General features: G+C 38.3%; 1 protein-coding gene across 4 annotated transcripts in view; it reads left to right on the top strand.

Annotated features, from left to right (window-relative positions):
* Positions 1 to 24,653: 24,653 nt before the first annotated feature.
* MMS22L (MMS22 like, DNA repair protein) overlaps positions 24,654 to 27,095 on the top strand; it is a 160,577-nt gene continuing 158,135 nt past the window's right edge. For 3 of the 4 annotated variants that reach the window (XM_077162451.1, XM_077162452.1, XM_077162449.1), the window contains exons 1-3: positions 24,654 to 24,775; positions 25,394 to 25,569; positions 26,637 to 26,762. In XM_077162451.1, the coding sequence (XP_077018566.1) occupies positions 25,409 to 25,569; positions 26,637 to 26,762 (287 nt within the window). In that variant the 5' untranslated portion in view covers positions 24,654 to 24,775; positions 25,394 to 25,408. Of the gene's footprint in view, positions 24,776 to 24,905; positions 25,005 to 25,393; positions 25,570 to 26,636; positions 26,763 to 27,095 lie in introns of those variants that run through there. The other variant, XM_077162450.1, reaches the window with a different exon arrangement.

Below are 27,095 nucleotides of genomic sequence, written 5' to 3'. Positions count from 1 at the left end.
ATCCTCCAAATCGCTAATTCTATCTTCTGTCTCTTTAAATCTATCATTGTAGGTATCCATTGCTTTTTCCATCTTTTCTACTTTATCCTTCACTTCCATAAGTTCTGTGATTTGTTTTTTCAGTTTTTCTATTTCTTCTTTATGTTCAGCCCATGTCTTCTTCATGTCCTCCCTCAATTTATCAATTTCATTTTTGAAGAGGTTTTCCATTTCTTTTCGTATATTCAGCATTAGTTGTCTCAGCTCTTGTATCTCATTTGAACTATTGGTTTGTTCCTTTGACTGGGCCATATTCTCAATCTTCTGAGCGTGGACCGTTATCTTCTGCTGCTGGTGCCTGGGCATTTAGTCAGATTTCCCTGGGTGCCGGACCCAACAAGGTTGTAAGATTTTTCTGTGAAATCTCTGGGTTCTGTTTTTCTTATCCTGCCCAGTAGGTGGTGCTCGTGGCACACGTTTGTCTCATGTGTTTGGAAGGGATCCCCCCGGTCACCGATCTCCGCGGCCTGGGGATTTCCAATCCAATTCTCTCCGTTGGTTCGGGGGGCCACGCGTGGTGGGGGCATCAGTCGCCGCGGCTTGAGGTGACCCTGTGGCTGGTCGCCGGCCGCAGCAGGCCCGGGGAATTCGCCACCGGACCAGGAAGTCGCCCGTGGGGGAGGGGCATCGGTCACTGGCCGCCGCGGCCTGTGGAATTCCCCACCGGACCAGGAAGCCGCCCGCGGGGGAGGGCCACCGCAGCTTGGGTAGCCCTCTGATCCGAGACTCGTAGCCAGACCAGGAAGCTGCCCACAAAAGAGGGGCGCCGGCCGCCTCAGCTTGGGAAACTTGCCTCTCTGAGACTCTCAGCCGGCCCGGGAAGGAGGGAGGGAGGAGCTCTGGCCGCCACAGCTGCCACTGCTCGGGAAATCGCACGCCACTCGGGGACCTCACCACAGCTGAGTTCACAGTCAGACTAGCCAGTCCAGACTGGGGTACGCTGTGTGTCCATTCCCTGCCATGGCCCGGGAGCTGTTCTGCACTGTTTCAGTTCACCTAGTAGTTGCTTTGGAGGAGGAACTAAGACGCACGTACCTTACTAAGCCGCCATCTTGGCCCCACCCTCGGCAGCCGTTTCTTTTAATTGTTGTTCAGCACTGTCAGTTGGAGACTTGGTTACATTATTTCCATGGAGATGTCAGTTTCAGTTGTTTTAAGCCACCAAATTTGTGCTGATATTTTATGGAAGCCCTAGTGATCTAAGACAGCTTCTTTGATTCAGATCCTAACTTTGCTTTGTACTAGTTGGGCAAGATATACATAACTTTTCTGTACCCCACATTCCTCAATCGAAAAATGGGCACAATATTATTAATCTATCTTGCAGGGTTACGTAAATGAACTAGTAGATCTAAAGTGTGTCTAAGAACAGTATCTGGTATCTATGTGGCATATTTTTAACTATAGATGGGCATCCCAAAACAAGAGTCTTGCTTCCTACGTACATGTACATGCACACACATACACACACAAATTGCAACTCCTCATCCTAATAAATGGTATCTCCAGTCACACAGTTGCTTAAGCCAAAGACTTGTTAAATGTCACTCTTTTCTCATACAGCTCACAACGTTCCCATCAGCAAATCCTGTCAACACCATCTTCAAATACTTCTCAGCACATCTCACCACTTCTACTTTTGTCTGAGCTACCAAGTTCTCTTGCCTGGAGTATTCTAAGAGCCTACCAGGTGCTCTCTCTATTTGCAGACTTGCCTCATAAAGCTGACTTTCCCCATTGCAGTCACAGTGATTTGGTAAAATTGTTCTATTTTCTTTGGCTCAAAATCCTTCCCACATTCTTCCAGTGGTCTCCCACAGCACTCAGAGAAAAAGTCAGTCTTTATGCCCAAAAGAATCTGACCTTCCTCATTATACTCCCATTCCTGGTTTAATCATCTACCACTCTCCCTTTCTTGCTGCATACTGGTCTGGCTGAAACATGCCTTGTGTGCTCCCCGAAGATGAACTTGAACAGATGTGAACTTGAAGTCCAGAGATCTGAACTTCTAACTGGTCTCAGCTTAAATGTCACCTTTTCTGGGCCTCTCCATACAAAATAGTACACCTGCCCAGGTATCCTCTAACCCCAGACCCTTCTTTATTTTTCTTAATAGCATTTCATCACTCCTATTTTGTACTTAGTTGTTATTGTCTACCTGCCCCTCTCCCCTGGCTCACCCAGTCCTGATTAGAATGAGAGCTCCATATGAGCAGGGCCTCATTTTATTCACAGTTCTATCCCCAATTTGGCATTTAGTAGTTGTTCAAAAAAATATTTGTTGATTGAATGAATGTACATATTTTTTCTGGGGAGCCTGTTAATTCCAGAATTCCTAGGATTCTGTTTCTTCTAATCAATCTACATGCTCCCATCCCTTTACAACCTGACTTATGTTTCACACTATGCCCTCCATGAAAGATAGCTCTGGCCATGGTGTCAGCATACTGAATTATACCCACTTGGAGATTATATATATATATAATCTCAGCCATTATATATATCATCTCAACCATCTCTTTATTTTCAAAATAATGAGCAAATCATAGTTATCTAAGTCAGGGTTGTTGCTTTTCTATTTTAGGAGAGAAAACTAATGTTTTAGTTAAGATATGTGATGGTTAATTTCATGTGTCAACTTGGCTAGCTTATGGTGTCCAACTGCTTGATCAGTTAAGCACTGGCCTGATTGTTATTGTAAGGGTATTTCATTGATTGATTTAAATCATTAGTCAGATTATTGCATTTAAGGCTGATTACATCTACAATGAACAAAATGAGATTGTCTATAGCAGTGAGGGGCAACTCATCCATTCAGTTGAGGCTTAAAGTGAGAACTGAGGATTTTAGAAGTCAGAAAGAAGTATTTCTCTGTAATCAGCCAGCTTCTCCTTGGAAATTGAACATCTTCAGAACGTCCAATTTGCAATTTCTCATGGGACATTCTACTTCACTCAAATTTCCAGCTTGAGGCCTGTCCTACAGAACTTGGACTTGTCTATCTCCACAGTCATGTGAGCCAGTTCCCATAATAAATACTTTATTGCTTACATATGTCTCTATATATCATTATATGTGTATATCAATATATCTATATCTATATTCATATTCTGTTTCTCTGGAGAACCCTAACTAATACAGGATAGTTTAAGGAAAATGGGATAATTTGTAATAATAATACATGATTGTGTCTTTGACTAAAAGGACAAGAATGTTGCTAGGTCACAAAAGATATCAGAACTGGAAAGCTGAAAGGCTATTAAAAACAACATGACTCCTCTCAATTTGTTTGTTTGTTTGTTTTTGTTTACTTAACCTCTTTCTCATTCTGTCTAATTCTCTTTCCCCTCTCTGGCCAAACAGTCTTTCATTTGTGCTTTCCCCCCTTCTCTGCGCAGCCTGTCTTTCTCTCCTGCTTTCTGTACATGTAGAAAGTGGCTGTCCCAATGCTCTGAATCTGTATCACCTCAGATCAAGTGCACAGGCCAGAATAAGCTAGTCCTTTCCAGTCCCCATTACATACCCTCAGGAGAGAGAATCCTTGGGTTGACCTTCTGTGAAGTATGGGAGGATCAAGTCATAAACAGCAAAGTTGTGATCAGGTGAATAGATACCCCTGCCAAGGTTTTTCTTGCAGCTAAAAATCAGATATAAAAAATCTAAAATCCATGACGTTCATGGATATGAACTTTAGGGTCAGGAAGCTCCCTTTTTTCTCCTTTGGTTGTGTTTTTTATTTCTAGTCTATGTGGATACACATTTGCTTCTAAAATTCAAACAATATATGCATGTATAGTATTTGTGCTGGTTTGAAAATATTATGTACTCCCAAAAGCCATGTTTTAATCCTGACCCAGTCTTGTGGGTGCAGTCATTTCTTTTAATTTTGATTCAATATCGCAGGGCAGAAACTTTTAATTAGATTATCTTCACCGGGATATGACATGCCCAATTGTGGGTGTGACCTTTTGATTAGATGGAGATGTCACTCCACCCATTCAAAGCATGTCTTGATTAGTTTATTGGAGTCCTTTAAAAGGGGAAACATTTTGAAGAAGCCTCAGATGCAGATGCTTGGAGAACAGTTGCTTCAGAGCTGACAGCCATATGAATGTTTGGAAATGCTTGCAGTGCTGACAGAGAGTAGATTCCTGGACAAAAGCTGAGCCCAGCAGATATTACTGTGTGCCTTCCCATGAGTTGCTAAGCAAGACAGAACCCAGAGTTGTGTCCCAGAGGAACTAAGTGAAGGCCCACAGATGCTTAGAGAGGAAATCACTGACATCAGTAGCTGGAAGCAGCAAACTGGGAAGGACCAGCCGACACCAGCCACATGCCTTCCAGCTGACAGAGGTCTTCCAGATGGCATCAGCCTTTCCTGAGTGAAGATAGCCTCTTATTGGTGCCTTAATTTGAACATTTTCACAACCTTAGAACTGTAAACTTGTAAAGTAACAAATCCCCTTTATAAAAGCAGTTCCATTTCTGATATATTGCATTCCAGCAGCATTAACAAACTGTCCTGTCTTTCATTTTAACAAAGGTGAACTAGTAGCATTCCAGTGTTTAATATCTGTGTAACTTTACACACATAACTTTGGTTGTGATGTGTAAATGGCTCATACCACATACATTAAGCTGCTATTTAAAATTCATCTTTAAAAATGACAGCAAGGTGGCATTAATGCCATTGAATAGATGAAGAGACAGAAGTTAAATAACAGATTGTTACTTGGGAGAGCAGCGACTCTCTCCTTGATTGGATGCTGCATTCTCCTACCCAATGTAGAAAATATGTTTGATAGATTCATCTATGGTCCAGGGCTATATATAGCCTATTATGCCCACTGATTGTAACCAAGTGCAAAAAATAACTGCCCAAAGGTTCTGAAACTTAAAAATATCAAATAGACTGAGGAGGAATGTCAAAACTTAAAGAATGACTTATATGATGATGATGAATTTCCTGTTGTTTTTCAATCTATCACCTGGGTTTGACCCAATGATGTGCATGCCCAATCATTGTTCCCAAATGCAGTTTGGAACATCTGGAAACAATGATTGGACATGCATTTGGGAACACCATCATGGGCATGCACAGGAAAAACTCCAAGAAACACATCTTTCCTGTTGGAGGATCATGAAAAGGGGCTTCTGTAAGCTGGAAAATAAAGGAGAATCATGATTTATTTTATTGTTTTTTTCTGCCCAACTCTTCCCAAGGCCAATCATAATCACAAAGCCACATTATCATGGTGGTGGCAGTGTGATCGTCTAAAACTCTAAGAGAAAAATCACATCTCTGAATAGAAGAAATAGGTAAAGATGGCTTTATTCTGCAAAAGTGTGTGTGAGAGAGGATCTTTGCTTTTTTTCTCTCTCTCTCTTTTATTTTATTTCTTTGCTGGACAGAGGGCCTTAACCACATAGAACTATGTGACAATTCAAGAGAATCCCATCTGAGGGAACCTTATCTTTCTGTTCAGAGGAAATGAGAGACTCCCTGTGATCTAGAGAATGTGGAGAAATCCTGATGAGCAGAGAGCTGGAGAAGGGGTTCACCTAATTCTGTTTATGAATCAATACATGTCACAGGTTCACCCCCAAGTTGTGCATGTGTGAGGCATAATCAGAGAAGCATAACAGAGGCTTTGAGAAATGAACTCATATATAAACCATTGTTCAAGCCTCAGATAACCCCCAGAGTAGCATCTACGAGGGGCAGACCCCAAAAGTATTGCAAATGTTTTGTGAACTGAGAAGACATTCTCCCACAGAAGATGAAGAAGAACTAAAATATGAACCAAACTATGTCAATTACCAGTGAAAACAAAACAAAATAAAGCAACCCAACAAAAACAATAAGAAAAAACATCACTTTTTGGAGGATCTTGACAATATCTTAAAATCTCACAAAAAAAAAATTAAAAATGAGAGGATACGTTGAGGATTGAATCATATCCTCCATAAAAGGCATGCTCAAGTTCCAACTGCTGATACTGTGGGTATGAACCCACTTGAAAATAGGTCCTTTGAAAATGCTATCATTACTTAAAATTTGGCCAATATAAATAAGGGTGGTGTCATGGTTAGGGACATGTGTCAACTTGGCCAAGTTGTGGTAGCTGTTTATCTGATTGGGCAAGTACTGGCCTGTCTGTTGCAATGAGGACATTTTATAGGATTAGGTCATGATCACGTCAGCTGCATCCACAGCTGTTTCCATTTGTAATCAGCCAAAGGGGCCTGTCTTCTACAACTAGTGATGCTAAATCTAATCACGGGATGCCTTCTAAGGAGGACTCAGAGGAGACAGGTCCCATTCCTGCTTCAGCTGGTGAGCCTCTCCTGCGGAGTTCATCCAGACCCTCCATCGGAGTCGTCGGCTTCACAGCCTGCCCTGTGGATTTGGACTCTGCGTTCCTGCGGTCACGTGAGACACTTGTATAAATTTTATATTTGCAAGTGTTCCCTGTTGATTCTGTTTCTCTAGAGAACCCTAACTAATACAGGTGGATTTTATTCTCTTATGGCTGAAGTCTATATAAGCAAAGGAAATAGAAGAAGTCAGTAGGAGCCAGTAGAAGACAGAAGTCACAAGTCAGAAGAAGCTAGAGAATAAGACAGATTACTATGTAACAGGCAGAGATGCAAGCCAAGCAATGCCAAGGATTGAGAACATTACAGACTCCAAGAGAAAGCATGGCTGTAAAGACCTAGATATTGAAATTTTAGTCTTCAAAATAATTCCTGTGTTTAAGTCACACCATGGTGTGGTATTTGTCATAGCATCCCTGGAAGACTAAGACAGGATATAATCCAAAATTACTAGAGATACAGAAAAATCTGACCAATTATCAATGAAAATATAATTAACAGATGTCAGAATGCCCCAGATGTTAAGAATTATCAGATATAGATGTTAAATCAGCTATTATAAACATTTAAGAAGTAAAAATTAAACACTCTTAAAATGAATAGAAACGTAGAGATCTCAGCAGGAAAATAGAATATATATATATAATCAAAGAGAAATTTTAGAACTAAAAACTATAATATCTGAAATAAAAAGTTCATAAGATGGGTTCAGTAGCAAAACAGAGTTGACAGGAAGAGTCAGTTAACTTGAAAATGTGTAAGTAGAAATTGTCCAATCTGAGGAACGAATAAAAATGGATTGAAAGAAATGAACAGAGCCTTGTGGACTTACGGGACAATATCAGAAGACCTGGCATCCATAAAACTAGATTCTATGGAGAAAGATATTAGTGCAGAAAAAAAGTATTTAAAGAAATAATGTCTCAAATGCCCCAAATTTGGTGAAAGACATAAATTTACAGAATCAAGAAGGTCAGTGGACCCCAGACAGAATAAACTCAAAGAAAACTATGCCCAGACACAACATAATCAAACTTCTGGAAATCAAAGATAAAGGAACAAATCTTAAAAACTACCAGAGAAAATAGACAAGTTACAATTATTCAAATAACTGCAGACTTCCATCAGAAACCACTGAAGCCATAAGACAGTAGATCACATCTGTTTTAGTCAGGGTTCTCTTGAGAAACAGAACCAGTAGGAGATATCTGTAAATATGAGATTTGTAAAAGTGTCTCATACAACAATGGGTATACGAGAGTCCAAAATCCATAGGGCAGGCCATGAGGCTGACAGCTCTGATGAAGGTCCTTGATGAACTCCACAAGAGAGGCTGACTGGCTGAGGAAGGGATGGAAATTCTTGTTTCTCCCTTAAAAGTCTTCAACTAGTTGGATTGAACCAGCTGATTGGATTCTCTCACTGTGGAAGACACATCCGTAGTTGGTCTTAGATGTAATCAGCCACAGATGCAATCAACAGACTGATGATTTAATGAACCAACCTTTTGGTTTATTAACCAGCCAAAAAATATCTTTGCTGTAACGGTTAGGCCAGTGCTGCCTGACTGGACAACTGGGTACCATCACCTGGTTAGGTTGATACCTGAACCTAACCATCACATCTTTAAAGCTCTGAGGGAAAAGAACTGCTGACCAGAATAAATAACCTTCAGGAACAAAGCTGAATAAAGACATTATCAGATGAAGGAAACTTAAGAAATTATTGACAGAAGACATACTTTAAAATAAATGCTAAAGGAAGTCCTTCAGACTAAAGGTAAATGATACAAGAAAGAAACCTAGAACTTCAAAATGAAGAAAACTCAACATAAATGATAAATATCTGGCTAAATAGAGTAGATAATTTATCTATCCTCTCTTTTGCTTTTAAAAGCAAATATGAATCTTGAAAACAAAATAATTTTGCTGAATATTTTTTAATATATATAGATGAATGCATAGCACAAACATAACTTAAAAAGGGAGGGTAGAGGGATCTATATGATGGTAAGGCTTTTACATTTTACCTGAAGTGGTAAATATAAACTCTAAGTGTACTCTGAAATAGTATGTAAGTAAATTGTGATCTTTAGTGTAGCTAAAGAAAACTAAATAGATATAGCCAAAACCCCCAAAAACATAAAATTGAAATGGAATACTAAAAACATCAAAATATTAAAAGTAAAAATAGCCTAAGACACCTCTGGAACAACATCAAGTACACCAATATATGCATTATGGGTATCCCAAAAAGAAGAAAGAGAGAAAGAGGCAAGAAGGAATATTGAAAAAATAATGACAGAGAACAAAAGATGCAAATATGCATATTCAAGAAGCTCAGAGAACACAAAGAGATGAACATGAAGAAAAATATACCACATCATATAATGATTACACTATCAAATGTAAAAGACAAGGCGAAACCTGATATTTAGAGATAAGAATGAAGCTGATCAGGTTGGGGTTAAAGTAATTCAGACCACAGGGGTAAGGAAGACATTGTCTATATTTTAGACCCACACATACTCTTTGAGACCAGAGGAAGAAAGGTTTATTTGTTCTAGAACTGAAATTTTCTGTAGCATATAATCTATCTATATAGCTCATCTGAACAATTGAAACACAGGGAGCCCAGAATAAGAAAGAGGTCCTTTAATCCTGTATAGATTAATGTAATGCCTGGATACATCCTAGAGTACATTAAGCAGATAATCAAAAAGTATTGGCAAAGTCCCTTGAGAGATAGAAAAAATATGGTACTATTAAACCTTACCATCAGGGAATCCCCTGATACTGTGACAAACTTTGGGGACACCCAAATCAATAGGCCTCAATCCTGAGGCTTACTCCTGTGAAGCTTATGTAGGTAGCAGAGAAGCTTAAACTATCAATAGGCATGCCTAAGAGTTATTTCTGGAGGACCTCTTTATTGCTCAGATGTTGCCTCAGTCTCTCTAAGCCCAACTCTGCAAGTGAAATCATTGCCCTCCCCTCTAGGTGGGACATGACATCAAGGGGTGAAATCTCCCTGGCAACATGAGTGATAATTCCCAGGGATGAATCTGGCCCTGGCACCATGGGATCAACAATTCCATCCTAATCTGGAAAAGAAGTGTAACTAATAAAGTATCAGTGGCAGAGAGAGTTCAAATACAGTCAAGAGGCTACTGTGGAGGTTGCTCCTATGCAAGCTTTAGTTAGACCTTGCTACCTATAATAACCTGCTAAACCCCAACCAGAACCATTCCAGTCAATCCTAAAGAACACCTAGGGCAATAAATAAGATTCCACAAGGGTTCCATGCACTAGAGTAACTTTTCAGAAACCTACAACCTCCAGATGGGTCCCTGGACCAGATAAGTCATGAAACCTAGAGGGCCCAGCCTCTCCAGAACATCAGATTGTTCCATCTCCCTACCCCATATTAGTGACAGACCCTTCCAACATGAAATACTTAGAATGGCCATAGCCCAAACACTCCTAAAGAGAGGGATGGAGAGATCAAAGGTGATGGTGGAGGTATACAGAGAAGACAGGATTAACAAATGAATATGAATGCTGAATCATTAAATTGATATCTCTTTTAGTCTCCAGTATCTTAGAGCAACCAGAAGTAAAAACCTACAGTTGTGGAATTGTAACCCATGTCAAACTCTGAAATATGTTCTACAACTAATTGTGGTGCTGTGCTTTGAAATTTATTGCTTTTTTGTTTATATGCTATTTTTCACCAAAAAAAGAAAGAAAAAAGTCAATTATGATGATAAAAAAATTTTTAAGCCTTCTAGCCTCCTATATTCTGGAGCAGCTAGTAGGAAAAATGCGAGCAGATCATGTGACAAACTCTGGGATCTGTTCCATAACTACTTATCGAAGAGCACTTTGAAAACTTTGCTTTTTTATTTCTTGTTTTGTATTATACAAAAAAAAAGTTAAAAAAATATATAGTACTATTGCAACTCTGAAAATACATTTATGTAAAATTCTAGAAAATGAAAATTTATTTTTAGTGACAAAAAGCAGATCAGTGGTTGCTTGGAACTGAGGTCAAGTGGGAGATGGATTTCACAGAGGCATGAAGAAAGTTCTGGGATGATGGAATATCTGTATCTTATTTCTGGCTTTGGATTCATAGATACATTCATCTGTGAAATATCATCAAACTGTACAATTTAGATGGATGTAATTCATTGTATGTAAATTATACCTCAATATAATTTATTAAAAAAAAAAAAAAAAGAACAGGGGAGAATTCTGAAAGCTGCAAGAGAAAATCCATATGCTACATGCAAGGGAATCCCAGTAAGACTGAGTGATGATTTCTGAACAGAAGCCATGGATTGTAATAGTAAAGTGTTGAAAGAAAACAACCACCAGTCAAATCTTTAATATCAGGTAAGGCTGTCTTTCAAAAGTGAGGGAGAAACTAAGTCATTGTCAGATAAACAAAAACTGAGGGAGTTCATCAACACTAGACCTGCCTTAGTCCTCAGTCTTCAGACTGAAATGAAAGGATAGTAGACAGTGGTTCCCAAGCATCATAAAGAAATAAAGACCTTCAGGAAGTTATCCATTTGGATAATTATAAATGACAGTATTGTTGTATCATACTATACAATATGAGAAGGTAGTGACTCCACTTCTCACTTCCTGCAGGTACTAAAATGAAAATGCTTTAAAAGTAATGATAAATCTAGGTTTTTAGACATGCAGTGTAACAATATAAGTGGAAAATTAAGAAGTATGGGAAAAAAAGGTGGGGGGCAGAGGGATATAAGAAATGTATACGTTCATGCTATCGAAGTTAAGCTGGTATCAAACCAGTAAAATTGTTATATATTTAGGAGGTTAAATTTTAACCCTATGGTAACCACAAAGAAAACAGATGAAAAATATATCCAGATAGAAATGATAAGGCACTCCATATAGTACAACACAAGAAAGGAAATAAACATAAAATTTTGATTTAATGGAAGTGAGGAACAAAAAAAGGCATAAGATTACAACATCTAAAGAGCATAGTAGCAGAAGAAAGAACTGTATTATCAGTAGTGACTTTAAATGTAAATGTAAACTCTCCAGTGAAAATTCAGAGATTGGCAGAATGGATAAAAAAGCATGACCCTTGGCAACGTGGGACAGAACTCCCAGGATGAGCCAGGATCTGGCATCAAGGGATTGAGAAAACCTTCTTGATCAAAAGAGGCAAGAGAGAAATGAAACAAAATAAAGTTTCAGTGCCTGAGAGATTTCAGAGTCGAGAGGTCATCCTGGAGGTTATTCTTATGCATTTTGATATCCCTTTTTATTTTATGGTTAATGGAGTGGCTGGAGGGAAGCACCTGAAACCTTTGAGCTGTGTTTCAATGGCCTTGATTTTTGAACATGATTGTATAAAGATATAGCTTTTACAATGTGACTGTGTGATTGTCAGAAACTTGTGTCTGATGCTTCTCTTCCAGGGTATGAACAGAGGAGCAAAAAAATATGGATGAAAACAATAAATAATAGGGGGGATAAGGAGTGAAATAAATTGGGTAGATTTAAATACCAGTGGTCAATGACAAGTAGGAGTAAGGGATATGGTGTATATGAATTTATTCTTTTTTCTTTTCATTTCTTTTTCTGGAGTGATGCAAATGTTCAAAAAATGATCATGGTGATGAATACACAACTATGTGATGAAACTGTGAGCCACTGATTGTATACCATGTATGGAATGTATATGTGTGAAGATATGTCAGTAAAAATATTTTTAAAAAAAAGCAAGACCCTCCCCCAAAATAAAATAAAATAAAAAAGCATGACCCAACTATATGCTTTCTGAAAGAGACTCAGATGTCTCTTAATGTCAATGGTAGGTTCATAGTGAAAGGATGGAAAATTGTACCATGTAAGGAATAACCAAGAGATATGGGATGGCTATACTAATATCAGATAAAATAGACTTAAAATAAAAACTAGTTATGATGGGCAAAGATGGTCATTACATACTCATAAAGGGGTCAATTCAACAGGGAGATTTAACAATTATAAATCTATATTCACCTACTAGCAGAGCCTAAAATATATGAAGCAAATACTGCCAGACCTGAAGGGAGAAATTGACAGTTCTACACTAATAGTAGGAAACTTTAACACACCTCTCTCAATAACATATAAAACATCTAGTCAGAAGGTGTACCAGTTTGAAACTGTTGTGTGCCCCAGAAAAGCCATGTTCTTTAATCCTCATTCAATATTGCTAGTTGGGATCCTTTTGATTATTTCCATAGAGATGTGACTCACTCGATTGTGGGTGGTACCTTTTGATTAGGTGGTTTCCATCAAGATACGTCTTCACCTATTCAAGGTGGGGTTGCTTACAGGAGCCCTTTCAGAGGGAACCCTTTTGAAAAAAGCTTAAGAGCCCACACTGCCAAAGTCCTATGGAGATGCAGAAGAAAAACACCCCCCAGACAAGCCTTATGAAATGAGAAAGGAAAGCTAGCAGACATCGCTATGTGGTTTCCCAGCTGACAGAGGTGTCCAGAAAGCAAAGATTCCAGCAGATATCAGCCACATGCCTTCCCAGCTGACATAGGTGTCCAGATGACAACAACCTTTCTTGAGTGAAGGTAACCTCTTGTTGGTGCCTTAATTAGAACATTTTCATGGCCTCAGAACTGTAAATTTACAACTTAATAAATTCCCTCTTTTAAAAGCTATTCCATTTCTAGTATATTTTATTCCAGCAGTTTTAGCAAACTAAAAAACAAGGTCGATAAGGAAGTACAGACCTTGAATGATGCATTAAACCAATCAGACCTAACAAACATATACTTAGAACACATACATTCTTCTTGAGTGCATATGGATCATTCTCCAGTATAGACCAAATTTGGGGACAAAAAACCCCATAAAACATATAAAAATACAAAAATATTGAAATCATACAATGTAAATCTGTGACATCAACAGAATGAAGCTAGAAATCAATAAAAGATAGAGAAATGGAAAATTCACAAATACGTGTAAATGAAACAACAGTCTTAGACAACAATAGGTTAAAGAGGAAATCAGAAGTTAAATTAGGAAATATCTTAAGGTGAATGAAAATACAGCATACCAAAACTTATAGCATGCCACAAAGGCAGTGCTGAGAGGGAAATTTAGCTCTAAATGCTTCTATTAAAAACAAAGAAAGACCTCAATTCAGGGACCTTAAACTCTGGAAGAAAATCTTTTGAAGAGAATAATAAATCCAAAATGAGCTCCCAACAACAACAAAAAGCCCAGGACCAAATGTCTTCACAGGGGAGTTCTACCAAACATTTCAAGAAGACTTACCACCAAATATTCTCAAACTCTTCCAAAAATTTGAAGAGGCTGAAATATTCCCTAATTCATACTACAAGGCCAACATCACATTCGTTCCAAAGTTTGATAATTTACCACAAGAAATAGAAACTTGTATTCATAAGAGATATTGATCAGGGACCTTAAAATATATCTCTTATGAATATAAATGTTAGAGGAAAGAAATAAGATAGAGCAGAAATAAATGAAACAGAAAACAAAAACCCAATGGAAAGAATCAACAAAACCAACAGTTGGTTCTTTGAAAAGATCAACAGCATCAATAAACCTTTACTTAGAATGACAAAGAAAAAAAGAGAGGTAGAAATGAAAATCAGAAGTGAAAGGAGGACATCACCACTGAGATCACTGATATATAAAGGACTACAAGTGGATAGTACAAACAATTGCATGCTGATAAATTACATGACTTAGATGAAATGGACAAATTCTTAGAAACACACAAACTACATGCATTGACTCAAGAAAAATGAAAAGATCTCCATGCACCAATTACTGGTAAAGAGATTGAATCAGTAATAAAAAAAAAACCTCCTAACAAAAAAAGCCCAGAACCAAATGGCTTCACAGGGGATTTCTACCAAACATTCCAAGAAGACAACTCCAATTTTACTCGAACTCTTCCAAAAAATTGAAGATGAGGAAATACTTCCTAACTCATTCTACAAGGCCAATGTCACCTTCATACCAAAGATGGAGAACAATACCCTGAGAATAGAGAACTACCAACCAATATCTCTTATGAAGATAGGTGCAAAAAATCATAAATAAAATATTAGTAAACTAAATCCAATGGAATATTAAAAGAATTATACACCATGATCACCACATTAACAAAATGAAAAAAAAAGTTCATCTTAATCTATGCAGAAATGGCATTTGCCAAAGTACGATATCCTTTATTGATAAAAACATGTAGAACACTATGAAGAGCCCACAATATCCCACTTAACGGTGAAAGACTGAAAGCTTTCCCTCTAAGAACAGGTACAAGGCAAGGATGCCCACTGTCACCATTGCTGTTCAACATTGTACTGGATGTTTCTTGCCAGAGCATGTAGGTGAGGAAAAGAAATAAAAGGCGTCCAAATTGGAAGGGAAGAAATAAAATTTTCCCTATTTGCAGATGACATATTATACAAAAGATCCTCAAAAATCCACAAGAAAACTCCTAGAGCTAGTAAATGAATTCAGCAAAGTGGCAAAGTACAAGAATAACACCCAAAGATCAGTAGTATTTCTATACACAAGCAATGAACAATCAGAAGAAGAAATCAAGAAAAAAATCCATTCAGAATAGCACTAAAATAATACAGTATTTAAGAATAAATCTATCCAAGGATGTAAAGGCCTTGTACACAGAAAGCTATAAAAGATTGCTAAAAAAATTAAAGAAGCCTTATATAGTTGGAAGGACACTCTATGTTCATAGATTTGAAGATTAAATATCAATACTAACCAAAGCAATTTATAGATTTAATGCAATCCCAATCAAAATGCCAACATCCTTCTTTGAAGAAACAGAAAAGTCAATTATGAAATTTATATGCAAGTGTAAGTAGTCCTCAAACAGCTTAAAACTTATTACAAAGCCACAGTAATCAAAATAGCATGGTACTGGCTCACGGACAGATATGTAGACCAATGGAATCAAATTGAGAACCCAGAAATCAACTCTCACATTCATGGCCAACTGAGTTTTGACAAGGTGGCAAAGATCCTCAATTGGTAAAGAACAGTCTCTTCAACAAATGGTGCTGGAAAAACTGGGTCTCCATTTGCAAAAAAAAAAAAAAAAAAAGGACTCCTATCTCACACTTAATAAAAAAAAAAAAATCAGTTCAAAATGGATCAAAGATCTTAATATAAGAGCTAGAACTATAAAACTCCCAGAAGAAAATGTAGAGAAGCATCTTCATGATCTTGTGTTAGACAATGATTTCTTTTACTTTACATACAAAGTACAAGCAACAAAAGATACAACAGATAAATTGGGCCCAATCAAAATTACGAATGTTTACAGTCAAAGGACTTTGTCATGAAAGTGAAATAAGTACCTACACAATGGGAGAAAATGTTTGGAAACCTCACATCCGATGAAAGATTAATATCCAAAAAATATATAGAAATCCTTGAACTTAACAAAAAGACACCAACCCAATTTTAAAAAAAGGGCAACAGACCTGAACAGACATCTCTCCAAAAAATAAATACATAAAAAGATGCTCAAAATCAGCAGCCATCAGGTGGATGTAAACCACAATGAGATACCACTGCACACTCATCAGAATAGCTGCCACTAAAAAAATAAAAGCAGGGTGGGCCACGGTGGCTCAGCAGGCAGGAATGGTTGCCTGCCATGCCAGAGGACCCAGGTTCGATTTCCAGTGCCTGCCCATGTGAAAAAAAAAAACAAAAAACAAACAAAAAAAAACCCAGCAGATAAGTGTTGGAGAGGATGCAGAAGAATAGGAACACTCATTCATTGCTCGTGACAATGTAAATGATGCAGCTGCTGCTGAAGACAGTTTGGTGATTTCTCAGAAAGCTAATAATACGAACTGACAATCCCACTCTAGGTATATACCCAAATGGATTGAAAGCAGAGACTTGAACAGCTATTTACATATCTGTGTTCATAGCAGTATTATTCACGATTGCCAAAAGATGGATAAATGGATAAATAAAATGTAGGATATGCATACAATGGAGTATTATTCTATTGTAAAAAGGAATGAAGTCCTGATACATATGACAACATGGACAAACCCTGAAGACATCATGTTGAGTGTAATAAGTCAGGCACAAAAGGACCAATACTGTATAACCACAATGATTTGAGACAATTAGAATAGTCAAACTCATAGAGTCAGAATCAAGAATATAGGTCATCAGGGGATGCGGTGGAGATAGGGAATGAGACATTAAGGCTTAAAATGTACAGAGATGTACATGTATTTGAAATGATGGAAATGTTTTGGTAACAGGTGGTAGCACAAATTGTGAATGCAATTACCAGCACTGAAATAGATATCTGCATATGATTTAAGAGGGGAAATGTTCAATTGTGTATACGGTAACAGAATAAAATATTTTTAAAAATCCGTGAAACCACATTAACAAACAGTGAATGTTAAGTAAAACTATGGACTTTAATTAATAGTATAATTATTAAAATGCACTATGATCACACTATAATTAATTTTAACAAATGTTTCATATCAATGCAAGGTGTAGGTGGTGGGGTGGTATATGGAAATCCTGCATTTTACACATGATTGTTCTGTAAACTCACAACTTCTCTAAAAAAGAAAAAAAATGGAAGAAGTAAGAATTATCCGATGTAGAGAATGTTTCTATTAGGATTGTTGTGTATTTCTTTTTATTCTTTTTTTCTACTTATAATAGATACATGTAATTAAAAAAAATTGTATCACACAATATTACAGTATCAATTTCCATGATTGCCTATCATTTTATTCTATTTATTCTAGTATGTTCTCTTATGTCTGTACCATAAATTATTTTACCATTTAACCATTTAAAAAGTGCAATTAGAATCATATTGAGTGTAGACATATTTCAAATGATGAAAATAACATCTGTAACTCATCTATTTTGCTTCTGTTATTTCCTAGTCAATTAAAGAGTGACCCAGACTCTAAACATTTTTTTTTCTACTTACCTTGGAGCCTCAAACTAATTTTGCAATGGTTAACAGATGTTAATTTCTCACTGAAAAATAAGATTAAATGGTACATACACACACACAAAAGTCCTCAAATAGTAATCTAGGTGTTCTAGTTTGGTAGCTGCTGGAATGCAATATACCAGAAACGGAACGGCTTTTAAAAAGGGGAATTTAATAAGTTGCTAGTTTACAGTTCTAAGGCCAAGAAAATGTCCCAGTTACAACAAGTTTATAGAAATGTCCAATTAAAGACATCCAGGGAAAGATAGCTTGGTTCAAGAAGGCTGATGAAGTTCAGGGTCTCTCTTTCTCAAGTGCGAAGGCACATGGTGAACATGGTCAGGATTTCTCTCTCAGCTGGTAGGGCACATGGTGAGCAAGGTGTCATCTGCTAGCTTTCTCTCCTGGCTTCCTGTTTCATGAAGCTCCCCGGGAGGCATTTTCCTTCTTCATCTCCAAGGTCGCTGGCTTGTGGGCTCTCTGCTTCTCGTGGCTCTGCCGTTCTTCTCTGCTCTCTCTGAATCGCTCATTCTCCAAAATGTTTCCTCTTTTATGGGACTCCGGTAAACTAATCCAGACCCACCTGAATGGGTGGAGACACGTCGTCACCTTATCCAGCTTAACAACCACTCTTGATTAAATCACATCTCCAAGGAGATGATCTACTTACAGTTTCAAACATACAATATTGAATAGGGATTAGAAGAAATGGCTGTCTTTACAAAATGGGATTAGGATTAAAACATGGCTTTTCTAGGGTACATCCATCATTTCAAACCAGCACACTAAGTTTCCACCTTAAGAAACTAGGAAAAGAAGAGTAAATGAAACTCAAAGAAAACAGAAGGTAGTAAATAAATATAAAAGCAAAAATAAGTGAAATTGAAAACAGAAGACAATGGAGATACATGATGGATTGGGAGATATATATATCAACTAAATGATTTACATCCAGAATATAAAATGAACCTTATAACCCAATTTATAATGACAACTCAATTGAAAAACGAACAAAAGATTTGAATAGATATTTTAACAAAAAGATATACCAATGACTAATAAATTGACAAAAGGCAGAGAAGGGGAAAGGAGTGTTGTCCATCTGTTGTTTTGTTTGTACAGCATCTAGTCCTACTTCCTTCGGTAACAGCACTCTGCTTTTGATCCAGAGAACCAACCCTCCTTCACTCTCTGCTGCCTTGGATGGATTGTCAATTTAAGGGGCTCTAACCCCTACCCCCTTTCTAAATCTGTATCAGAACATTCAGTTGTGCTATGAAGCAGGGAGTGAAGGGCACAAAACAGTTTTAGTTATTCAAAATAAGCACTTAATCTCCCAACTGATGCTTATTCACAACATAGAGATATTCTGATACGGTATAGAATTCAGGGATTGCAAACTGTGAGCCTGAAAGCCAATTTGGTCCAGAATGTGACCAGCATATAAGATTCCAAATATGTGTTTGAATGATCTTATATAGGGTTCACAACTTCCAGATTACCACAGGCATCAGCACTATCTCCTGTTTTATACCAGCCCGTAGGACTCAGGTGGACATGGAAGGGGAAGAGGGAGAACTCATATTGTACTATGCTGGAGGCTTTACTTCCATTTTAAATATAATTACCACAACTAGCCTGTAAGGTACAAATTGATAATGATCCCAAGAGAGGTAATGCAGCTTGCTTAGAGTAGGAGAAAAAATGCAGGCAGGTTTTGTCACCAGATCTGTCTGCAAAAAAATCCTGGGCCTATCACACCTAAAAACCAATTCAGTAGTATATTTGTTCATTCATTCATTCAAGAAATATTTATTGTATACCCTCAAGGTGCAACTGTTGTATTTTGACAGTTTGATGATAAGTGAAATCAGGCATAGTTCTCCTCTTGAAGCTCACAGTGTAGGTGTAGTGCAAGACATAGACACTATCAAATCATTACATACACTAAGGTGAATTACATTTGTGGTGAGTGATTCCAAAATGAGGTCCATGGGTGCCTATAACAGAGGGATTTGGCATAATTAAGGAAGCCAGGGAAGGCTTCCCTTGGAGGGGAGGTTTGTGGGGAGATGGAAGGATGTGCACGAATGCTGTGAGCAGGCAGGAAGCACTTTGCAGGCAGAGTGAAGAACATACACAAAGACCGTGGGAGGCTGGGAGGACCTTAAAGGAGCCCAGTATGGCTGGAAACAGACAGTAAGGGCAAATTTGGTTCAGAGGTAGTTAGGAGTCAGGACATTTAGTGGTCTTTTAGCCTTACTAAGCTGTCTGCGTCTTAACAGTGATGATTTTTAAAAATAGGGGAGAGGTTTATGTTATATTAACATTTTGGAAAAAATCACTCGGGCGAAGTTTGGAGTAGACATGAGGAAGGGATGCATGCAGGGCGAATGCCTATCAACAAGTTAGGAATTCGCTGGCATTCTTGGTGAGAGATAGCCATAGCTATTTATAGCTTCCACTATAGGATGGTGGTGATAAGTGGAGAAATTCAGGAGTAATTTAAGCAAAATTGAAAACATTTGGTGATGGATTAAAAATGGGGCTGAGGGAGACAAGGCTGTCAAGGTGGACTACTGTTTAGCCTCAGGCTTTCAGTACGGGATTCATGTGATATCATTCATAAAGTTAGAAATACTGGTATGAGGATCTGGCTTGGAGATAGAATGATATAACCAATTTTAGCCATCAAGTTTAAGGTTCTTGAGACATCTATGAGAAGATACCAAGTAGGGAATTTTATTTATAGTCTGCAGCTCAGAGGACAGGTTCTGGATAGAGAGATAAATTTTAGTGTCATTTGTATTGAGTTAGTAACTGAAACTGTGGTTGTGAGAGAAGGTGGTGAGGGAAAAATACCGAGACCTGAGAAAAGCCTGGCTCCATTTGGTTGACCATAGAACTCATGGGGTTATTCAGATAGTCACGAGCAAGGTTTGTCTTGTTTCGCTTTTCTGTTTTATAGCATGTGAGCGGGTGTATTTGTTATCTATTGCTGTGTAGGAAATTACACTAAAGGTAGTGTTGAAACAACAAGTTTGAAACATTGAAACAATGTTTTTGTAGTTCAAGAATCTGGGTATGGCTTAGCTGGGTCCTTTGCTTTAAGACTTTCACAGTCTCCAATCAAGGTGTCAGCAGGGAATGCTCCTAAAGTTGTAATTGGCCATCTGTAAAGTCTGCCCAGGCCTAGCCATCACAAGTGTAGGCTTGGGGGTGGATATACCTTCCAAGCTCACTCATGTGGTCGTTGGTAGGATTCAGTTCCTTGAAGACTGTCAGACTGAGGATGGTAGAACGTCACCGGTTGTTGGCCAGAGTCCTACCTCACTTCCTTGCCTTATGAGCCTAATGCAGCTGCTAGCTTCATTAAAGCTAGCAAGTCTAGGAGGCAAGAGGAAGAGAGAGCCAGGGTGAGAGATAAAGAGAGTGCTAGCAAGATGAGAACTTATAGTCTTTTGTAACCTAATCATGGAAGAGACATTCCATCATATTTTGCTTTATTCTATTTATTAAAAGCAAGTCATTAGGTTCAGCCCACACACCAAAGGTGGAGGATTACAAACGGGCATTAATAACAGGTAGCAGAGATTATTGGGAGTTATTTTTGAAGTTGCCTGCCATAGTAGGCTTAGGGAAACAAGAAAAGGGAGAAGAGGAGATTGAAGGCGAAAAAGCAGAAGGGTAATTGCTAGCTTAAGCTTCTGGAGGTAGAAGGAGATGGAATAAGAGCACATACAGCAGGGAAAGATGCTTAAGATACAGAAAAACGGAGAGAATGAGGGTTAAAAATGGTATTTTTCTTTGGCACAGGTTTGCTTAAGGTTGAGATGTGTTGCATTGTTAATGACCTGGGACCCTGAAGAGTTGCATGAAGTTTCCTTTCATAATGTAGTAAGCTGCTCCTTCTCAATTAACTAAACCTCCACATAACTACCAAAGTACTTTTTTAAAGCATGGTATCTGTGCCAAGGAGTTAGGAGATCATTATCTGTACACAAAATTAGTGCAATAAAGTACTATGGGTCAACAGAAAGTCAGTTGAGGTGGGTTATATACACACTTAAGATAGATAGCCATAGAGATAACTTAATATTTTCAATAGCACAGGCCTAAAAGCCATAACTGAGTTTAGCTATCTCAGCGTACCCTCATGATGCCCAATCGGATAATAACTTCATTAGAATTGGATTTAGTAGTGGTCAGATTTTACTAAAATGTTAAATCCAATTCTAAGCTTAAGAGCAGTTACTAAAAATAAGTAAAGTGATCATGTGCGCCATGTTTCCATTAAGCTATAAGAAGACATGGTCTTAAATTTTAGAAAAGCTTTCAATTAAGAAGGTGATAAACTTCCTGAAACTGGGGGCTTTAAACCACTGGAATATATTATGTTCAGTTGGATTTGTAAAACGTTTCCCTCCTAAAGACATATGTATTAAATTGTTTGACTTTGAATCTGATAGATGACAACATAAGAATGAATCAAATAAATAAATGATTTGTGAATACATTTTAAACAAGTCAGAATGGGCTCATAATCATTAAACATTTAAATCCTATCGTGTGCTCACGACTCTTTCACCAAATAGCTGAATGTTATTGGAGAAAATCACAAAATCATGATGTCTGAACTCTACCTTTTTAACACAAACCTGATTCCCAGACATCCATACTACACTTTCCTGGTATGTCCACCTTTTTTTTTTACTCACCAGTGTGACTATTTTATACCTTTTATCTCTTCAAATCTCTAACAACTCTTTCCTCTCACTTCTAGTTGATGTGTCATAGAGAAAATAGAGGAAATAAAACAAGAACTACCTCAACTTCCTACCACCAATTCACCAACATTACCCATCTTTATCTGCATAATCTGCAATCCTGTACAATGAAAAAGTGTCCTGATTCATTTACTAGCCCTCTAAATATCTAAAAGTTTATAGTTTTTGCTTTCACATTTAGGTCCATGATCAGCTTTGAGTTAATTTTTGTAAGTGATGTCAAAGCTTATATTTTAGTTTATCAGTATTCGATTGTTCCAGAACATTTGTTGAAAAGACTCTTCTCCCATAGAATTACCTTGGCAGTTTTGCCGAAACTCGATATATGTTTTTACGGTTTCTTCCTGGACTCTCTATTCTTGTTCCAATTGACTATGTCTATCCTTATGCCAATAGCACATTTTATCGTTTTTTTCTGCGAGCTTCATCAGTTTTTGTCTTTCTTCTATGTTGTCCAATTTATTGGCATAAAGACGTTCATGATATTCCCTTATTATCCTTGATATTCCCTTATTATCCTTTTAATGTCTGTAGAATAAGTAGTGATAGCCCCTTTTTAATTTGTGATATTGGCTGCCTGTGTCTTCTATTTTTCTTGGTCTGGGTAAAGGGTTTATGATTTATACCGGTCTTTTCAAAGAACCAGCTTTTGTTTCTCCATTGTTCCTCTGTTCTTCATTCCATTGATCTCTGCTCTTATCACTATTTTCTCTATTTTGCTTTTTTCATTTTAATTTGCTGTTTTTTATTTCTAGTTTCTTAAGATGGACGTTTAGTGCCACCAGTTAATGTTACAAATTTTGATACTATATTTTCATTGTTAATTCAAAAGCTAAGAGAGACAGAAGCTCAGAGAGGAAGCCCCTGAAGTCAGAAGCTGGAAGCAATGAAACCCAGGTGAGAAAGGAGAGACCAGCAGACAAGCCATGTGCCTTTCCATGTGACAGTGTAGTTGAGGATGCTGGCAGCCTGTCTTTAGAGTCCAGGTATTGTCCTGTTGATGCCTTGATTTGGACACTTTAACAGCCTCAGAACTGTAAACTTGTAAGTTAATAAATGGATTGTAAAAAAAGCCAATCCATTTCTGGTACATTGTATTTCATCAGCGTTAACAAACTAAAACACCTGTCAAAGATCTTGACTGATAACGTGTTGCAGTACCACTTCTATACCAGCTTAAAAAATTTATAGAGAGCCTATTTTGGTTCTTTTCATCCCACTCATTGGATTCAACCAATTGACCATTTAACATCAGGTATTTAAAAAAGAAAGAGGGGACTATTTTTGGATGTTTTGACTAGAGGAAGGCATGATAATGACTATCTTTTGACCCCGTTCTCCCAAATTCCGGGCCGGGGCACAATATTCTCATTTCTAGGCATTATTCCCTCGGGATCTCTGTGGATGACACTATGTGTCATGTTAGAGACTCCATGTGGACTATAAATGAGCTGCAGAGGTCCCATCAAAGCCTCAGGTCTCATGGTACATCAATTAAACAGAGTAGATATAATATCCACTACAGCAGACCCAGATTGTGGTCAGAAAAGAGATCTCTCCTGGGATTTTTCCATTTCCCCAAATCCCAGCCTATTTGTCAGAAAATATGTGGTATTTGGTTTTAACAGAAGAAAGAGCTATGATTGGTTAGCTATGCAGGAACTGAACGCGGGAGAAACTCTACTGTGGAGAAACGGGCATTAGCAAATATTCAAATTACAGCAGGAGATTTGATTGAGAAATTATTGTTTTTCTTGAATTCAAGGTGGAGATATACTGAAATGGGTTATCGTTGGCTTAGATTGAACAGTCTCCCGGGTAGATTTTAAAGCCACTTAGAAAGATAAGAAAAAATTGGTAATGGGTTATCATTTTACAAAAGCGTGCTAAACCTAAACTTGTTTGTGCAGAGATGTCGCAAAGAAAGGGAACATTTTATATCGAAAGCAAGTCACCTGACCTAGTCAGTGTTTCCGAACACTGGACTAGCCACAATTTTGCACTCGCCTGGCTCACAATCCATTAGCAAAAGACACCGTTATCACAGCAAATGAAATGTCGGCACTAGGGCAGGAAGAAAAGCCTGCGCGCCTTCCACGTGTGAAAAAGTCCTCCTGGGGCCGCGTCCGAAGATCCTCCCGCTGACCCCCTAGATCCCACTCCGGTAGACCCGCTAGATTCCACCACCAGGGTCTTTGAATCAGTTTGGTTCGCCAGCTAGGCCCCGCCCACCTACAAACCCCACGCGCCAATCAGCAGTACAAAACAAAAGCGTAACGCGCTACCCAGGCTCCGGCCGCCAGACTCTCGCGAGAACTCGTGATAGGTCGGCGGTTCCCGCGCAGACCTCGCGAGAAGGCCACCAGCCAGGAGGGCGGGCTCCGCCGGGGACCCGCCTCCCTTGAGCGCGCGCGCGCCGCGGCGGGAATTTCGCGTGTTCCGGGTTGGGATTCCAAAGATTCCGGGACTGTGGTCGGGCCTGGCGGGGGGCAGATCCTGGAGCCTGGAAGTGTGGCCAGGTAGGACATGCGTCGTGGGCAGGAGTCGCCCCTGGGAGCTCGGCTGCCGCCGTGCGCGGCGCACGGCTTCCCTCTTGGCGGGACTAGTCCAGGGATTCGGGGAAGGGTGGAGCGTTGGCACCCGGCACTGCCGTGCTTTTCCCTGTTTCGAGCCTGCGAGGGAGCGCTCTGTGCGCCTGGGAGACGCTCGGTGCTGTTTTCCGGAACGTAGGCCAGGGCGCAGTTCGAGGTAGGATGGAGAGTTGAGTCTGTCCTGCAACCCTTTCTTCCCTCTTCACTCAGTCTCGGGCTGCAGGGTCTGACCTGGAAGGATAGATTTTAAGTCCCTACCAGAGCCGGTGGAGGTGTATTTTGTCTTCGGTCCCGACAGCCTTGATCTCGGAGAGGTGGGGGCGGGCAGGAAGCTTGCCGAGGACTTGGCTACCCCCGGGGGTCGTGGCGATTTTTTCTGTTGCGCCGGAGGGCACGTTTTCGCAGTTGCTTTTCAAGATTCTTAACTTCTTTGGGACCTTTCTGAAGTAACTCCCAACTTCTTGGCCCGCCCCACCTCTACCAATCTCTTAAAAACTTCTCTTTGGAGCCCCTAATGAAAATCACATTAAACCTCAAACATTTCAGGACATGAAGTAAATAATGGATAGCTGTACCCCTACGTCATCGTTCCTGACGGACAGCTTGGAGTTGGAACTGGGGAGAGAATGGTGCAAACCCCCTTGCTTTTCTTGCGATTTTGACAACAGAGAAGGAAGAAGTTTTTCTGGAGAGTCCTACCTTTCCAGCGGAGCTCTTAAGCGGTAGGTGAACAGAGGCTTTCTTTCATCGGATTATGAATCAGTTTGTTAGGAAATACTTAGTTGTGATATCAGATAATTAAACTTTAATTTTCATCAAGACGTGTTTTGTAAATCAGCTAAATATATCACACGGGTGCAGACTATAATTAGTTTTATGACTGGTTTTCTAGTTAGAGCATACCTAAAAGTATTTTACATTTTAAGAGTTTCCTTTGTAACTGATATCTCATCGCAACCTCACATTTGGTGCTACCTCATTTGGGCTAAGGAACTGGGCACTAATTTCCTTTTACTTAAAATATATTCTGAAGTGCCTGGGCTTTTTAAAATGGAATTTCCTTTTAAAGAATGAGATCATATTCTAAGGCTTCTCAGTAGTTTTTAAGTAACCCACACACATTTTTTGTTGCCCTAATTCTTTCTAACTTTATCTCTCTCTCTCTCTAAATATATATATATAAGTCATACAGGTGTAGTTATTTTAAACTTTCTAATAAATGGTCTGGTTCACAGAAATGTTGTTTTTCATTGCATTTGGTAGATATACACACGTAAAACTGTTGAAGTATTTTGAGTGTTCTTGAATATTTGATCAATTTCACTCAGAAAGGAAACCATTTTTGTTGATTTTATAGTTGTATTATTTGAGACCCTAAAAGAGATTACCTAACTTGATTGTGCTATTCACTAGGCATGGCTCAGAATAATATTTGCCTATTTTTTTAAAAATCAGTTTTGTCCTTTCAAAGAATGAAATTCTACAACAACGATGAAATTCCCACTAATGAAGACAGGCAAAAATATGTTCTCTAGGCTCCTTTTAAAATTATTCTCTCAGTTATTACTCTTTAGTTATACTTTTTAATCACTGTGTACTACTGAATTTTTAAAATAGTCTAGCTATAATAAACCTGAATCTGTAAGGTACCAAAGCCTTACATATTCCTGACTTTGTAACATCATTGCTGGTTATATATAACATGGATTCATTTAATGTCAAAAAGACATGCTATACTATGGTATTTAGTATACTTTTTATGGAACTTCAATCAGAATTTTCATTTCAGATTAATTTTGAATCTTGATCCTTTGCCAATTAATTTTGAAGAGGATGTAGTGGAAATATTTGGCATTCAGTGGGTTACGGAAACTGCATTAGTGAATTCATCAAGAGACCTCTTTAATTTATTCAGGTATGTTTTTTCTTTTTTCAAAACTACCTGAATGTAGATAATAGTTGATTTTATAACCTAAGTTGCTAGGTGGTTTTTAATACTGAAATTATTAAAGCACCAGTAGAGTTGCATTTGTTGTTCACCTTATTAATGACCTGTAATAATAATTACACAAGTTGATGAAGTAATAGTTTTAATGAGTTTCTTTTTTAGTGGTTTTCAAATCTGTCAATGTATATTTGACATCATGTATTGAAGGCAAATATTTAAGTCTTTGAATACTGTTGTAATTTTGGAAGAAGAGTAAAATACTTTTGCTCCTTAATAGCCATAGTCTTTCACCGTCTTTAG

The sequence above is a fragment of the Tamandua tetradactyla genome, chromosome 5, assembly GCF_023851605.1.
Source record: "Tamandua tetradactyla isolate mTamTet1 chromosome 5, mTamTet1.pri, whole genome shotgun sequence".
Taxonomy (NCBI): domain Eukaryota; kingdom Metazoa; phylum Chordata; class Mammalia; order Pilosa; family Myrmecophagidae; genus Tamandua; species Tamandua tetradactyla.
The sequence above is the reverse complement of the archived record's forward strand: the minus strand, read 5'-3'. Positions and strand labels throughout refer to the sequence as shown.